At 41.8% G+C, this 18,037-nt stretch overlaps 1 protein-coding gene across 1 annotated transcript; it reads right to left on the reverse strand.

The window, feature by feature from the left end:
* Nucleotides 1–9,109: 9,109 nt before the first annotated feature.
* Nucleotides 9,110–9,774, reverse strand: LOC146917757 (toll/interleukin-1 receptor-like protein). The gene has a single exon (XM_085716592.1). The coding sequence runs from the start codon at nucleotides 9,669–9,671 to the stop codon at nucleotides 9,141–9,143; it is 531 nt and encodes a 176-aa protein (XP_085572718.1). The 5' UTR covers nucleotides 9,672–9,774; the 3' UTR covers nucleotides 9,110–9,140.
* Between the last annotated feature and the right edge of the window lie 8,263 nt (nucleotides 9,775–18,037).

Raw genomic sequence — 18,037 nt, forward strand, 5'->3', positions numbered from 1 at the left:
TCAGGCAGTAGCAGCAGGAAGAGGGCTGAACGGCGAGAGAGCGAACGGCAGACGCCTGGTTTCCTGTCCGTGTGACTGAAGAGCCAGTCGAGGAGGAGGAAGAGGTTCCTCTTAAAAGGAGAAAGGTCGCTGCTCTCGACAAAGGCAAGCAATTCCAAACCCAGGATGTAGTTCCCTCTAGAGGTGTCCCTCCTGCCGATGAAGGCCTGTTTCAGCTTCCCAAAGTGTGGTCCCAGTCTGGTCGCTTCGGTCCTCAGGTGTCGCTTTATCTTGGCGACTCAGAGCTGAAGGCAATTCGTGACTTGGGGCCAGCTGGTCGATCCCGTGAAGTGACCGAGGGGGTCGTTGGGGCCATGAGGGCTCTAGAGGCTGCAGTATTCCTTAACAACTCGTCCATGGAGGAGACTGTGTGTGCTGATGCCCTTGTTCGTGAGCGGGAGGAAACATCCAAGAGGATGGCTAATCTTGAAGCAAAGGTGGCCGCCTTGAGGGCGGGTACTGTAGTCAAGGAAAAGAGGATCGCTTTGTTGGAGGAACAAGCTAAATCAGCGTCCCGCTACCACCGTAAACTGAACGAGGTTCATGCCAGGTTTGCTGCTGAGAAGAAAGCCCTTGAGGATGCCCTCCGTGATGCCACCCAGCCTGGAGAGGACGAGACCGAAGACACAGTTGTGCTAGGTCGTCCCGCGTTGGTGTACAAGCTTGAAGAATTGGAGAGGAACCTCGTTGGTGCTGCGCGTCATGGCTTCGACAATGATATAAAGCAGGTTAAGGTGGTGAACCCTGGTGTGCAGTTCTGTGTGGATGGACTCCATTTCTTGAAGTATGTTAGGAATGGTAAGATCGTTGACCAGGATGATGATGGGCATGTTTGAAAAGCCCGGGCGTGTGTTGCCCTGTAATTCTTTTGCTTGATCGGCCTTTGCGCCATTGACATTATACGACCCTTTGTGGCTCGTATGTATTTGCTTGTTTCGTTGATAATTGTTTTGAAATGCATGATTTACTTCCAAGTAGAATGTTTTGAATTTGATTGCTCGTTGTGTGAGGCTTTTTAATACTGTTTGAAGTATTTGTTGAGAGCGAACTATCTATCTTGTGTGTTTCACAGACTGTAATAATTTGTATGCTCTTAGCTGTTTGACTTGTACTGTTACTTGCTTTGAAGTGCAAGGTTTTTTTTTAAGCCGAATAGTATTTTATTGTGGTGGGATGGACTACCCGCCGTAGTCATTATTTCGACGAAGTGATTTAATAACTTGAGAGTTTGCATGCCTGCCTGACTTCTTGTTACTTTGACTTGATGAAATCAAAGGTTTGCCCTTTTCTTCCCAGGTAACTTTGTTTGGAAAATTTTGCCTTTGCGTTGTTTTGCAAGGAAGAGTTTGGGCAGGAGGTTTCCAACTGTTTACGCGGAGTATTAGTTTGAAGTATTGCACATCCAAGAGATAGTTTATCTGAATGTGTGTCCAAAGTTGTGTTTCGGACGTGTAACAGCGGATGAACGAAGAAACCATTCTAATTTCAACGCACTGAGGCGTGAATCACCCATCGCGAGCTGGGGTTCTACCTAACATGTCGAGCAGTGATGTCGCAGCGGTAAGCGTACATACTGAGGAGTAAGAGAATTTGTTGTGTAAATTTCTCTCATCCTTTTTCTTTTTGGATTCGGGGTGGCACGACTTTCCTCTTCTGTTTATTTGCTCGTTGGGGAGCGAGAAGTTCGTTGCATAGAACTGAGTATGTACATTAGAGTAAATTGGCATTGTCTGCCGTCTAAATGTAATACTTTTTGAGTTTTTCTGCATTCCAAGTCCTTGGAATTGCGTTTTGATGGAGGTCTTCGAGTCTGTAAGCTCCCGATCTGGTCTTCATTCGGATCCTGAAGGGCCCGTCCCAGTTGGCGGCTAATTTCTCTTCTTCGGTATCCTTTTGGTTTCGCCGGAGAACGAGGTCGCCCACTTCTAATTCCCTTTTTCTGACTTTCTTGCTGTGGTGAGCGGCGATTTTTTGTTTTAGCGCAGCCTCCCGCAAGGTGGCGTTTATTCTGACTTCGTCGACGAATTCGAGCTCTTCACGCAGATTTGTTGTGTTGGTCGGGAAGTCGGTGCTGGCATCAGTTCGCCAAGTGAGTTCTGTCAACTCAATTGGTATGACCGCTTCTGTTCCGTAAGTGAGCCTAAAAGGTGACTCGCCAGTGGTAGAGTGGGGAGTAGTTCTATAGGCCCAGAGGACCGCGTGTAACTCTTCAGCCCACGGAGTTTTAGCCATGTCTAGCCTTCTTCGTATCCCTCGCAGAATGACCCTGTTTGTGGCTTCGGCCAGGCCGTTGGCTTGAGGGTGTTCTACGGAGGTGAAGCTTTGTTTTATGCCGATGTTCCTTAGGTAGTCCTGGAACCTTTGGTCCGTGAACTGTGTACCATTGTTGGATATAACTAGAGCTAGTACTCCAAATCTTGCTAGGATGTTTCTTTTGAAGAAACGAAGTACGTTTTTAGTTGTGATCTTAGCCAGTGGTTCGGCTTCGATCCACTTTGTTGAGTAGTCGATGGCGATTACCAGGTATTTCAGTTGTCCGGCGGCTTTAGGGAATGGTCCCAGATGGTCGATGCCCCACCATGCAAAAGGCCAAGGGGAAACTAAGGATGTTAGTTCGGCGGGGGGTGCTAGGTGCATGTCCCCGTGTCGCTGACATTTGTCGCAGAGGTTCACGTAATCTTGGGCGTCTTTTAACATGGTAGGCCAGTAATATCCGGCTCGTAGGACCTTTTTCGCGAGAGCTTTCGCACCAAGGTGTTGTCCGCAGATGCCTTCATGGATGTCGAGGAGGACTTCTTGGGTCTCGTTAGGTCCTAAACACTTGATAAGTGGCGTTATGAAACCCCCTTTGTATAAGGTCCCTTCCACTAAAGTGAATGAGAAAGCCCTTCGCTTCAGCCTTGTTTTCTCATGTGGGTCAGAGGGGAGTTCCCCCACTTTCTATGTATCGAGATATAGGGGCCCTCCAATCTTCCATCCCAATGATTGAGTTGATGTCCTGTGATTGAGCTTCTTTTTCTTGGATGCTCGGTTTGTCGGGAACCTCTTGTATTACGATCTTGTTTCCGTTCGAGGTTCGCGTACTTGCGAGTTTTGAAAGAATGTCTTCCCGAGTATTCTGTTCGCGGGGAACGTGAGTTACCTCGACAGTTTTGAATTCTTTCATCTTCTCTAGTACTAACTGGACATACTTCTGGAGATGGTCTTCTTTTACTTGAAATTTTCCTGTGACTTAGGAAGCCACGAGTTACGAGTCGGTGAAGATTTTCACCTTTCTGGCCCCCATGTCTTGGGCGGTTCGTAGACCAGCCAGGAAGGCCTCGTACTCTGCAGTGTTATTTGTTACGTGGAAAGATAAAGTGAGGGAGATTTCAACAACGATACCTTTGTTATCTTCCATAATTATTCCAGCCCCGCTTCCCTTGGAGTTGGATGACCCGTCCACGAAGACGGTCCACTCTTCTGAGTTATCCTTAGTTGGGAAAGTCATCTCTGCGAGGAAGTCGGCGAACACATGTGCCTTCAGTGCCTTTCTGGATTCGTAATGTATGTCGAACTCGGATAGTTAGAGCGACCATTTCATCATCCGACCGGCTACATCTGGGTGACCCAATATCTGCCTGATGGGTTGATCCGTCCGGACTACCACCGTGTGAGCTAGAAAGTACTGTCTCAGTCTTTGGACTGCGGTGAGGAGTGCGAGACCTACCTTTTCGATTCTCTGGTACCTTGTCTCTGGCCCTAACAGTGCTTTACTGGTGAAGTAGACCGGTTTTTGTCCCTCCGTCGTTTCTCGAATGAGCACGGCGCTTATCGCGTGAGAAGAGACGGATAGGTACAAGTACAGTGTTTCACCTCGGTCGGGTCGCGAGAGTACAGGCGGTGTCGAGAGGGTATCTTTGAGGTGCTTCAGAGCGTTCTCGCATTCCTCTGTCCAATCGAACTTCGTTTCTTTTCTCAAGAGTTTGAAGAAAGGAAGAGCGTGTTGAGCGGATTTTGCCACGAATCTGGAGAGGGCAGTTAGTATTCCGTTGAGTGTTTGGATGCACTTCTTAGAGTGGGGCATTGGGAGCTCGGTAAATGCGCGGCATTTATCCAGGTTCGCCTCTATTCCTCTTTTCGTTAGGTAGAAACCAAGGAATTTACCCGCTTGGACTCCGAAGGTGCATTTTTCTGGGTTGAGTCGCATGTTGTACTTCCGAGTTTGTTCGAAAACTCTTCTGAGGTTAGCGACATGATCCACCTCTAGTTGAGATTTTACGATCATGTCATCCATGTAGACTTCAATGATGTCGCCTAGGAGTGTCTTGGCATAGACTCTGTTCATCATTCTTTGATAAGTTGCCCCCGCATTTCGTAGACCAAAGGGCATTACGTTGTAGTAATAGTTCCCTGATTCGGTCATGAAGGTTGTTTTCATTTTATCTTCTTCGGCCATGGGTATTTGGTTATACCCAGAATAGGCGTCCATGAAGGATAAAAGTTTATAGTCGGAGGAATTATCTCCGAGTTTATCGATGTTAGGAAGAGGATATGCGTCTTTAGGACAGGCCCTATTAAGATCGGTATAGTCAACACACATACGCCATTTTCTATTAGATTTCTTGACAAGTACAACATTGGAGAGCCAGGTAGTGTATTTGGCCTCAGAAATAAAATTTGCCTCTAGGAGGTCTTTTACAGCTTTTTCTCCAGGAGACTGTTTTCTACGTCGCTGGGCTACAACTGTAATATCCCACGAAATTTTAAATAGACTAATGGATCAGTTGAATGTGTCAGACAGAAATAATTTCTGAAGGGTAAATGATTTATTAAGAAATGCAAAGATATTTGATAAACATCTCGCATATCATCCCTACGGACTTGAGAAATTAAATTGTTAAGAATTAACGGAGGGTAATTGTGACTTTTCACTTGAAGGGCATTTTGGTAATCTTGCCATTTGAGATTTTTTTAAGTTGAAAATCCACCATTTCTTCTTGATTCTTCTACATCTTTCCATTGAAAAAAAAAAGAGAGAGAGTTAGAGAGGGAGGGAGAGAAAACGAAAGAGAAAGAGAAAGGAAGAGGATGAAGAGAAATGGAACATGGTGGAGTGAGGAAAAAGAGAAGATCAATTAGGAGGATATCACAATTAAGAAGAAGAAGAAAGTAAAGAAATAGGAAGAAAAGAGGAGTACGGGAAAGAAGAAAAAAATGAAGTTGTGAGAGCCATCATCACCATTAATTATCATCATTATCCTCACTACTTCAAATTCAGAAAATCATCAAACTAGAGATATACAAGTTATTATACAACGGGATGATACTTGATGAAGGTGCAGAAGTTTCTGAACCATATAAAGTACACGTCAGTGGTACTATTTCTGAGTTAACAGGTGAGAAATTCTATGAATTATTCAAAAAGTTTATATTTATTGTAATTTTAATGTACCTGATGCCGAGTTTAACACTCATGCTAGATATCCTAGGTAATTTTCTAGTAGGGGTGTTTCAACAACACTAACTCCGGGATCTACAGTCAACTGTGACAGGCGACGCTAGGGTCGATTTCGGGCATGTCGGTCGCGCTCTATGCGAATAGGTCAGCGTTTTCCCTGAGGCAAGCGATCAGCTGTGCTCTGACAAGTTCGGGAAGATCCTTGCCGATTTTGAAGTTCTTGGAGGGGTCGTCTTCGAAAGGGACCAACTCGAATTCACCATCAGGAACAGGTCTAAGAAGTTTCGCGTTGAGCGGATCCTTCTTTTCTTGTTTTTGTTCCTTGAGGTCTTCCTTGGTGAACCTGGGATCAAGTTTGACCAAGTTAATGTCCAGAGTGCTTGCAGCAGCTTTCCGTTTGTCCTCAGCAGGTTTGCTGGACTGGGAAACCGAGTTCTGGGATTTGTTGGCTTGGAGGAAACATCTTCTTGCAGCTTCGATGTCTCCGTTGAGAGAGGTGATGATGTCATCCTTTGCGTGGTACTTCAACTTGCGGTTGAACATGCAGCCCTAAGTTGGGCGAGCCCGGTTCTCCCTATAATGCAGTTATAGAGAGAAGGGCAGTCGATCACCAAGAATGGGATCTTGATTGTTTTCTTGGCCTCCTTTTCGCCGAAGGTGACCAACAGCTCCACGTATCCCCATGGCTGTGTAGATGAGCCGTTGAAGCCGTAGAGTTCATTTCCAATGTAGGGAGAAAGGTTTTTCTCCGTTAGTTGAAGAGTTTTGAACAGGCTGGTGTACATGATGTCGCACGAGGCCCCTGTGTCAATTAGGACTCGTCGGACATCCGCGTTGGCCATCGATGCTCACACGAGCAAAGGGATGGCGGAATTTGAAGCTCCACCAGGAAGTTCTGAATCGTAGAACGCCAAAGATGGCCTTCCTCTATGATTGGAGGGGGCCAGCAAGTTGACGCTCATAAGTTCCTCGAATTTCCTCTTCATGCTCCCCATGGAGATGTTCAGCGTTCCTCCGTGATAACGTTGGCAGTGGGGAACTGTTCCCATGTGCATGAGTAGGGGGTGATTTCCACGTTGTCAGGGAAATCTCCAAGATGTTCCACGGACATGGCGATGGTTTTGCCCGATTCAGAACCGTCACCGATGAGTTCGACGGTCTTTCTTTCCGCCTCCGGGTTCTTAATGAACTGTTTGAGCCCGCCTCTCTGAATGAGTAGCTCAATGGCATCCTTCAGATGGATGCATTCATCGGTGGTGTGGTCGTGGCATTTGTGGAATCGGAAGTACTTCGTCTTGTCGACCCCCTTCCTCTCCTGTGACGGAGCCTTTGGTGGCTTGATGCCAGCTTCGTTCAGATCGGCTACTGCGATCTCGGCGACAATTTTCTCTCCTGACATGGCCAAGGGAGTGTACTCGGTGAAGTGACTGTTGGGCCTCTTGCTTTCCCGAGCAGTTTTGCCTTACTTCTTTTTCTCATGGAAGGGCTTTTTGGAGGCTTCAGGAGCAGGTTCCTCCTTCCTGGATTTGTTAAGGCTGTCCGCGTACAGCTCCTCCTCGTAGTCGATGTAGATCTTGGCGATCGCTAGGAACTCATTGAGAGTCCTTGGGCGATCTAAGCGGACAACATTCTTCACGTCAGTGTCTTCGCGCAGACCTTTGGCGATGAGGTACCGCTTCATTGTTTCATCGGCACCTCTTACTTGAACGGCTTCTTTGTTGAACCTCTTGATATAGTCTCTGAGGAGTTCGTTTCTTCATTGGACGATGGCTTCGAGAGAAGCCACCGTTTTTGGTTGCGTCCTTGACGCGGTGAAATGGGTTGTGAACTCGTGACAGAGGTTGCTCCATGAGTTGATGGAGTTTCTTCGTAGGTTCTTAAACCACGTAACAGCTCCTCACCTCAGGGTAGTGACGAAAAGCTTGCATTTGACGGCGCCTTGCACAGACCGGTAAGTGAGAACTGCCTCTATGTTCTCGATGTGCTCATCTGGATCGGTTGTCCCGTCGTACGAGTCCATTTGTGGAGGCTTCTCCAGCCCACGGGGAATAGGAGCTTCCCAGATACGCCGTGTGAACGGACCGTAAGCGTTGCAATTGGTTTGGGTATCTTGAGAGTCTTCTGAACTGGAGGATGACCAAGAGCGCCCGCTGCGTCTGGGTGGAGATCTTCCAGAGGGGTCCGGCGTGGAGGAGATCTCCTAGGTGGAGTCCGCCTGGGAGGAGATCGTCTAGGTGGAGACCGTCGAGGGGATCTCCTTCTGGTTGATCTCCTGGTGTAATTTCGAGATCCGATGCTCACCGAGTGTCTCGGGGACCAAGAGCGTGATCGGCGAGGGCTCCCTCCTCTTCTGCTACGTATAGGGGAAGGAGTCCGTTTGGCTCGAACTGATGGGCGTGTTTGCTCCAAATCCATCAGGTGTTGGTTCTGTTCCTCGATAAACGACGTCTGTCGTTGAACCGTGCGAATCAGGTTGCCGATGAGTACGCCGGTTGGTGTTGCATCTTCAGGTGTCTCTGTAGGTCGCAGGAAACCCTGCAGAGGTATTTGCTGGAGAGGAACTATCTGAGCTGGTTCCTCCCTGGGTGTATCCACAGGTGAAGGTGAAGATGTCACGCCATCCCGTTGAGGGATACGTATCTCACTTCGTATCTGGGGATTGGCACCGTTGGCAGCCATGGTATGTTTTTTTGGAAAGCTTTGGTTTTTAGGAGTATAAAAACGGGGAGAGCTTATATATTTCCCACAGACGGCGCCACTGATCGTACCTGATCAGAAGGTGACTGTCGGTGCTTTGAATGCGGTGGTTGTGACGGTGGTGGAATGCGTCAGAATGCTTCTTGGAGCGGATGGGGGGGGTGTTCCTGCAGGCACTCCGACGCTCAAGTCAGTAGAGATCAGAGAGTGAGGGTTTTCAGGGAGAGTGAGATTCTACCTTGCGGACTGCATTGAGTCCCCTATTTATAGAGGTGGAGGGCTGCAGAGCCGTTGTGGTGGCACACCTGGCTCTTGCGGTTATAAAATCGTGGGAAGTGTAACCGCCAGAGAGTTTATTGCGGGAACGTGCAGAATGTGCAAAGAGATGTTGGGGGTTTGTTTGAACCGGTCTCGTTTGCCAAACGTGGAGTTTAGGCTTTGGATTGTATTGGGCCTAAGTAATGGGCCAAGGATCCTTTTGGTCGGTCCAGAACACGTGACATGTATGCAGATTCTGATGACGTGATGAAATGGTGGACCAAAAGTGGAAGAATCTGAAATTACATGGACAGAATCTAAATCTTTTTTTTTATAGGGACTAAAACTGGAATTCGCTAATATTACATGGACGAAAAGAAGTATTTACCCTATTTTTTATTTGAAATCACCCATCTTCATCTCTTTTTCTCTCTCCATATTTTAATCTAACTAAGTTATTTTTATATAGATCTAAATTTTATTTTCATGATTTTGTCGTTTGAGAGCAATATTGTGTTGTTGGTCAACTTGCACGACGTTGTTTGATTTTCTATTTATTGTAGTGTTTGTTTAGTTCCTATTAAAAGATCGATTTTAATAATTACAAATTCAATCTATGATTCGGGTGTCATACTTGTAAACCATGTAATTCTCTTGTGAACGGTAAGTAACATTTATGTATTTATTATATCTCAAATTGCAGAAATTAGACAAAAGAAAGTAAATAAGAACATACATACCCTGTGTTCCATTTGTAAACGTTACCAGACAAATTAGCCAATTGATTCAAAGCATTCTTCCATTCCTGCAACTTATCTTCGCTATACCAATTGCTCGCCTTATGTTCCGCCATTGCTTTTCCATAAGTGTCTTCTAACCATCTCACATTTGAAGGGTCAACTTCATAAAAGATTGGCCAAACATATTGACCCCTTCCCTTTATGCATTTAAGGATATGACAAAGTTCGTCTAAACAAAAGGATGAAGTTGCATAATCCGGAGAGAGAACAACGATGGCCGCCTTCGATTTTTCAATAGCTTCGAAAAGTGATTCCTCGAGATTGTTCCCTTTGTAAATATCCAAGTCGTCCCTAAAAGTGCGGATTCCCCTATTATGCAAAGCATTCCAAATATTTCCTGTAAAATCACGACGTGTATCAGGGCCTCTAAAGCTGAGGAACACATCGTATTCGTATCCATCATTCGTGATGGACGAGGAGGATGGTGATGCAGCCATGAGAAGAGAGGTAAGGTTTTTTTGAACAAAAGAAGAGTGGAAAGGTTAATCTGTATTGAGTATGGAATATGGATGATGTGATGAAAGTGTTTGGTTGGTAACAATTATATATAAAGCATTCGAAAAATATAGTCATGTGACCGAAGCAATGTGAACGGTGAAATGAAGAAAGCTTAGACAAATGAAATAATATATATGAAAGTGTTGAATTAAACTCAAATTCCTTAAAAAAAAACTAATATACGTATTAATCATCCTCTAAAAAAAATATACATTAATTACGTGGGTTAACCACTAAATTTGTTTTTATCTATTATTATTTGTTTACCAAAACTGTTTCGCCAATGAAAGGTTAGACTAATGAGAACGCGTTTTTGACAATTTGGAATTTGAGCAATATATAAATAAATTTGGTAAAAAAGATGAAGTTTCCTTTGCCGTCCATGAGCAAAAAAACAAAATAGGAGAGAAATCATCGTTTCTTTTGTTTGAACAATTAATTAAATAGGATAAAAAGGGCAACCCGGTACACTAAAGCTCCCGCATATGCAGGGTCCGGGAAGGGGTCCCACCATTTGGTGTATTGTATGCAGCCTTACCCTGTTTTTACACAAGAGCCTGTTTCCAGGACTTGAACCCGTGACCGTAAACTTTACCAGTTGCGCCAAAGTTACCCCTCAATTAATTAAATAGGATAAGTTAAAAAAAAAACATTCATTATCAAAAATGGGTTCCTAACTATAGAAATGAGTAGTACATAAAATGATGTAGCTCACATGAAGTTCAACTGCTTAGAGCTAAGAGAAAGAAGTTGGAAGTTTTAGGTTGAAACCTATACAAAATAATAAATATTAATCTAAAAAGATAACTACTAACATTTGTTTTATCTTGGTTTTCGGGTGTCAAACATTGATTACGTTTGAACCTTTTAAACCGGTGATATCTTATTTTTTCTTGGGAAGGGAAAAAGTAAACAAAACCCTTGAGAATTGAGGTCCGGGAGTTGTTTTCGCTACGGGAAGGTGTTAGGCACCCATAACGACTATAGTATCCTATAGGAACCGTCTTTAATTTCTACGCGCGCGCTTTATTTTTAAATGCTATTTTGAAAATGATATTAAGCCTAAAGGTATTCTAGGTGAAGAATTGGAGGGAGAAGAATGTTTTTGGATTTTTATTTTATTTGAATTGAAGGAATTTTGTTCCTTGCCTACGTACCCGTTTAAGGGATCAAATCCACCGTAGTTCTCTTCCAAAAATGTTTTTGTTTTTGTTGGTTGATTTTAAGTTTGAAAATGGGAATTTTGAAGAATGAGAGAAAGAGGCCTCAAGGGCATGAGATTTAGAAAAGGTGAGGTGGAATTAGTTATTTGCAAAATATGGTCCAAGTATGATTAAAGTTCATTAAAATTTGATTAAGAAAATAAAAGGGAAAATTACAATGGGATTTTGATCCCAAGGTTTATTTAGAAAATGGTTTGAGTGAAGTTGTTCATATTTTTTTGGAAAGTTGGTTTTTCTAAGTATAAAGCCTAATCATTCATCTAAACATACAATCCTAACCATACATCTAAACATGCATATTCTAGCTATATATCTAAAGTGAGGTGTGTGCATGTGTCGGTGTTTGTGTCGGTGTACATCATTAGAGTCCATTATCCATATTACATCATTGGCCTAGATACATTCTATGGTCTTGCAAGAATTTAAATGACATGAAAGTAAAATACAAAATATCCTAAGTCTTTACATTCTAATGTTTGGTGAAACTTAAAGTGCAAGAAATAAGATGGATATGGAATGAAATGGGAATGCTTATGAAATATATGAGACATGAGATGAAATGGTTAGTAACACATGGTAATATCAAAAGAAATAAAGCAAGGAAAACACTATAACACAAAGCATAGAAAACAACCCAAAAATAAAGGCAACATGAGTGCAAAACATGACTAAAATTTGCTCATAAAATGCAAGAGCCATATGACCTATAATTCTCACATTCCACCACATTTTAAATGGGTTTAGAATCAGGCTTTAGAATGGGAATTAAGGCAACATGGTTAACTTGACATTTTTTAAAGCAAACTTAAGCGTTTATTTATTTACACAAGTAACTTGTAAGCTAAGTAACTAATCAAGATTCATACCCATGCAGCAATATCAAACACAAACAGTAGCTAAGACTTCATAAAATCAAGTGGTATAGGTCACAAAGATTCATCAAGAAAATGGAATTGGAATCAAGCAAATTTTCATCAATTTTTAGCACAAAACATCACAAAGTAGTAAGAAAACCACCACATTATCTTTATCAATTTTAATATGCAAAAATCATCACAAAACACTACAAAATTATCAAGAAATGTATATGAATTTTTGTAGAATTTTTTAAAAGATTTTTGGACTCAAAAACATATAAACTTCACAATTTTTTAAAAAAATGGTAAACATTTTACAAGAAAATACTACATATTTTTAAACCAAGATTTAGCACATGACAACACCACAAAAAATATCAAGGAAACAATCAAGAACACATAGAAAATTTTTAGAATTTTTTATGAACAATTTTGGACAGGCAGGGGTGTAAATAGCAAGAAAATAGCAAGAATATGCAGGAATGGGGGGGCGCATAGCAAAACGTGCAGGAAAGGCTTAGGACAGTTATTGGGCTCAAAAACAAGCAGGCTGGGTTGGGTTTGGAGCGGGCATGGGCTAAACCATGGGTTGAACCATGGATTGAACCGGTTCGTTGGCCTATATAAGGCCTTGAACCGGTTCTGGTTCATTTCCCCTCTCCACTTCTCTCTCTAAGACAAAAACTAGAGAGAGAGAGAGTCTGCAAATGACTCTCTCTTCTCCGACGAGACCTTCCTCTTCCGACGTGGTGGCCCATGGTGGCGCCGCCGCGTCGGAGCTTCAACCTTCTCCGATCTAAAAACAAAGCACATCTTCTTAAAGCTCTTTCTCTCCTCTTTATGATTTCGAAAACATTTTCTTGAAAAAGAGCTTAGATCGGAGTAGATCTAGGATTGAATCGTTCGGTTCAATGTTTCCAAAACTTCTTAAATCTCAGGACACGAAACCCTAATCTTTCTATTTTCTTCACTGATTATGAAATTGAACTCGTATTTGAAAAGTAAACGGTGAATCTTCATGATTTTTCAACTTAGGGTTTCGTTTCGAATTTTTTTTGAATCTCTTCGAAGTTTTCACTTCGATTCACCGTTTATTTTCAATTCGAAGCCTTCGATGATGATTTAATGTGCAAGGCGAGAAGGTTCTTTGAATATACCTGGATTTTAATGGAGATTCGAACGAAAATCCTTGAGAAAACTTCTGGTTCTTCTTCTTCTCACTCTCTCTGACTGTGATCGTGTGAATCTACTGGATTTGCACTTGAATTGCAGTCAGCATAGTTCGATGATGATGATTCTTCGAAGAATCTCTGAGAACTTAGCACGAAGTCCACTTCGATTTTGTTCAATTAGTGATTCTGGAAACTTTTAGGGTTTGCACGTGATTTTGTTAGTTTCTTGTATTCTTGTGAAATTGAGATGATTCTGATGATTGTAATGGCTTTACGATGTTGGATTTGGTAAAAACTGAAGGATTTTGTGATGAATTTGTGATTTGGGAGTGGAATTGAATCGGTTAGGGTTTGAAGATTCGTTGAATCTTCAAACTGTTCTTGGATTTTCTGGGTTTTGATCTGTTAATTCTGGAGAGAGAAATGGAACGGTGTTTGTTGAGTTGGCACCTTATGATTGCTGATTCTGACACATTGCAGTAAATGCTCCTTTTTATAGGGAGCCATGTGTAGCTTCTGGACCAATAGCAGCATGACACGTGGACTTGGACTTGAATAAATTCGGCCTTGGCTTGAAATTGTCTTGGGGACTTTCCTGCAAAAATGAAAACTAAAAGGACCAATCTGCAATACTAATAAAAGAACTAAAAACAGAATTAAAGACCTTAAAGGACTGACATGCAAATTTTAGGAATTAGAGGACTAAAGTGCAAAAAATGAAAATAAAAATAAAATTGAACTAAAAATTGGTAAAATTGACTAAACGTAAAGTGAAACGATTAAAATTGACAAAACGGACTAAAATGAACCAATGACTTAAATGAGGTACTTTAAAGTAACCTCTCTCTGCCGAAATTTTGTGTGAAATGACCAAAATGCCCCTGGGGCTAAAACGACTAAAGATGACTCAGATGCGAATTGTAAAATGGTTTCTTAACAGGAATTTAAAGCAAGAACTTATATAAACAACATTAAAAGACTCAGAGACAATTTTAAGAGTTTAAACAGAATTTTGACACATGAAAAGACCAAAATGCCCCTAGGGGCAAAACTGACTCAAAATGGCTTCAAATGCAATTTTTGAAATGGATTTTGACATAGAATGAAACAGAGGCTTATTCAAACCAAATGAAAAGACTCAAACAAATTTTTAAAAGACTGAAAGAAATTTTGACATAGGAAATGACTAAAATACCCTTCTATGTGAATTTTGCAAGTAATATTGAAATAAAATGCAGAGAAAGAAGCAATTGATCAGAGACAGTTCAAATGACTTAAAATGCAAGAAAAGAAGAATTGAACAAGTATTTTTAGGTCCAAAATTAGGGTATAACAGCTGCCCCTATTTAAGTTTCTTTGTCCGGAGAGTCAAGAGACGAAGTCTTTAGAGTTGACGGGACGAAGATACTTAAATATTAACATTTGCACTGCTTTTGGACATAAAAATACGTTTTCAGATTTTCAAAAATATGAATGCCATGCAACATTATGAATGCAAGACAAACGACTGGAGTCTATGGAACATGTCATGTCACTGGGGATTTAGGTGGACATTGACAGGGTAGACAAGCCAGGGGATAGAAAATAAGGTACAAGTTGTTCTTTGGATCGAACTAGCCACTTAACCAAGGAATACAGAACAAGAGATAGGTACAAGTTGTTCTTGGGATCGAACTTGGCACTTGATCGGAAACATAGACATATAGGTAGATACAAGCTGTTCTTTGGATCGAACTTGACACTTGATTGAAGATACAAACAGATAGGCAGGCACAAACTGTCCTTTGGATCGAACTGGCTGTTTGGCTGGAGATATAGACAAAAGGGTAGATACAAACTGTTCTTTGGATCGAACTTGCCATTGGATCGTCACCACATCATGTAAGTGAGTGCAAACTGTTCTTTGGATCGAACTTGTCGTTTGACTGATAACAAAGCATAAGCTGGGTACAAACTGTTCCTTGTATCGAACTTGTCGTTTGACCAGAAATATAGGTATATAAGCAGGTGCAAGTTGTTCTTTTGGATCGAACTAGTCACTTGACCGATAACAAGATACAAATTGGAAGCCTGATTTGACAAGATACCAATTGAGGGTAAATTGTCATTGACTTGATTTGAAGATAGACATGACCATTTTTGTTGGCCCAAAAGCAAATTGAGAGTGGATTGACATTGATTTGAATTGAATTGAAAGTTGACATTGAAAGAGAGATTGAAAGTTGAGATTGAGCAGAGACATAGACATTGAATTGAGAGTTGAAATTGACATTGAGATTGGATCGAAAATTGAGATTGAATTTGACATTTGAAATTGAAATTGAAGGTTGAAATTGGATTGAATTTGACAATTGAAATTGGAATTGAGTTGAATACTGAAATTGAGATTGCTTCGGATTAGGATTGGATTGAATTGAAATTGGAATTTGAGAGTTGAGATTGCATCGAATTTGACAGTTGAAATGATTTGAAATTGAGATTGGAGAGTTGAGATTGCATCGAATTTGACAGTTGAAATTGAATTGAATTTGACAGTTGGAGTTGAAATTGAAATTGAAATTGAGTTTGACAGTTGCAATTTGGATTGAGTTGAAATTGGGAACTGAGTTGGATTGAAAATTGAAATTGGAAATACAGCGTGTATGTATGGTATAACAAGATTATTGAATGTATGAGCACATAAAATGCATGATTATGCATGTATGAATGCTTGAAATGCATGATTGGTTTGCAGTTTGACAGAGGAGTTTCACAGAGGCAGACAAAACATTGGAAGGTTGGGCACGTAGTGGCTCGTGCTGCAACATATTCACAGGGGAAAACCTCTTTCGTGAGACCGTCGTTGAGAGACGTATCGAAACCATGGCTGAGGGCAATAAAACTTGTAGAGGAGGGACCCTTTGGAAGATTCGTGGATACAGGTCGCCGTTGATAGGCGTGTCAGTGCTGGGTAAACATTGGATGTTCGCCTCTGTGGTCAATGCTTTTATATCATTTTCATTCTTTTCATTTTTCAATCCCATTTTGCCTGAACCGCCCTTTCGGGTTTTCGATTCACCGGGGAATAAATTCTTTTCATTGCCCCATTTTTGCCTGAATTGCCTTCATAGGTTGTCAATCAGCGGGGTGCTCATTTTTGCCTAAGCCGCCCTTTCGGGTTTTCAACTTAGCGAGCTTTTGGTTTTTCATTTTTGATTTCTCATTCTGTTTTTTCATTCTTGCCATTGACCACAGATCATCATGGGGAGTAACCTGCTTGTAACATGTATTGAAATAGACATTGACATTCATTTATTCGTGCATGTTTCATTGAAATGTACCCTGTTGCTCAGGTTTGCTTTCAAAATAGACAGAAAAAGATGTTTCAATTTTTAAAAATGTTTGTTTCAGTCATTGACATCATCAAATAGAAAGAAAGTATTTTGTCTATAGCTTTGAAAATGGAAAGAAAAAGAAAATAGAGTTTCGAACAATAGCACAGGCTCAAATTGATGTAGAAGAGTGAGAGTCAGCCAAAGGCATGACTTCACGGATTTACAAAGCTTGGAAAATGGTAATTTTATTGGTTGGTGATACATTGAACACGATGACCGCTACATTTCATAGAAATTTTGAATTCACAAGTACAGAAGCCTCTGATGAAGACGATCATTGACAGTTGCAGATGCCCCAAGGGGTGATGGTAATTTGCCAGATATAGTTACTTGTCTTTTATCAACCTCATTTTTGCATGAACCGCCCTTTCGGGTTTTCGGCTCATCGAGGCGCTCATTCTTGCCTGAGTTGCGTACAATCTCAGCGAGCTCTTTCATATTCATTTTTTGTCCCTAACTTTTGCCTGGATCGCCCTTTCGGGTTTTCGATCCACCGGGAAGCGCATTTTTGCCTAGGCCGCCCTTTCGGGTTTTCGACCTACCACGCTGTTCTTTTCTTTTTTAGACAAAGTATTTCTTGACTATATCGGCATTAACAGGATTTGGGAGTTCAACACCATCCATGTGTGTAAGAATCAAAGCACCACCAGAGAAAGCCTTCTTGACAACATAAGGACCTTCATAGTTAGGTGTCCACTTGCCCCTTGGGTCGGGTTGTTGACTTATTCTTCTTTTCAATACAAGTTCGCCTTCCTTGAATTCTCGAGGTCGGACTTTCTTGTCAAAAGCATTTTTCATTCGCACTTGATACAACTGTCCATGAGTCATAGCATCCATACGTTTCTCTTCAATCAGATTTAACTGGTCATACCGACTTTGACACCATTCAGCCTCAGTTAGTTTTGCTTCCATGATCACTCGAAGAGATGGAATCTCCACTTCCAGAGGGAGAACTGCTTCCATGCCATATACCAGAGAGAAAGGAGTTGCCCCGGTTGAACTGCTTACTGTAGTACGGTAACCATGCAAGGCAAAAGGTAGCATCTCATGCCAGTCTTTGTAAGTAGTGACCATCTTCTGAACAATCTTCTTGATGTTCTTGTTAGCGGCCTCAACTGAACCATTCATCTGAGGTCTATAAGGAGAAGAGTTATGATGTTCAATTTTGAATTCTTCACATAAAGCTTGCATCATGCTATTGTTGAGATTGGAACCATTGTCAGTGATGATTTTGTTGGGAACACCGTATCGACAGATGATGTTATTCTTGATAAACTTGACAACCACTTGTTTGGTCACATTTGCATAGGAAGCAGCTTCAACCCACTTGGTGAAATAGTCAATTGCCACTAGAATGAAACGATGTCCGTTGGAAGCCTTTGGTTCAATTCTTCCGATCATGTCAATGCCCCACATAGAGAAAGGCCATGGGGAAGAGATAACATTGAGGGCATGTGGAGGCACATGAATCTTATCAGCATAAATCTGACACTTGTGGCATCTCTTAGCATGTTTGTGGCAGTCACGCTCCATGGTCATCCAGTAATAGCCGGCTCTTAACAGTTTTCTTGACATGGTATGACCCGAAGCATGGGTCCCAAAAGTACCGTCATGTACATCATGCATCAATTTCTCAGCTTCTTGTTTGTCAACACATCTCAACAAGACCATGTCATAAT

The sequence above is a fragment of the Medicago sativa genome, chromosome 6 (genome assembly GCF_051527215.1).
Source record: "Medicago sativa cultivar Bolivia chromosome 6, Bolivia_mono, whole genome shotgun sequence".
In the NCBI taxonomy this organism is placed as follows: Eukaryota; Viridiplantae; Streptophyta; class Magnoliopsida; order Fabales; family Fabaceae; genus Medicago; species Medicago sativa.

Bases quoted from the DNA above. Each gene is read 5' to 3' on its own strand.
- LOC146917757 (XM_085716592.1), bottom strand. From the start codon at position 9,671: ATGGCTGCATCACCATCCTCCTCGTCCATCACGAATGATGGATACGAA.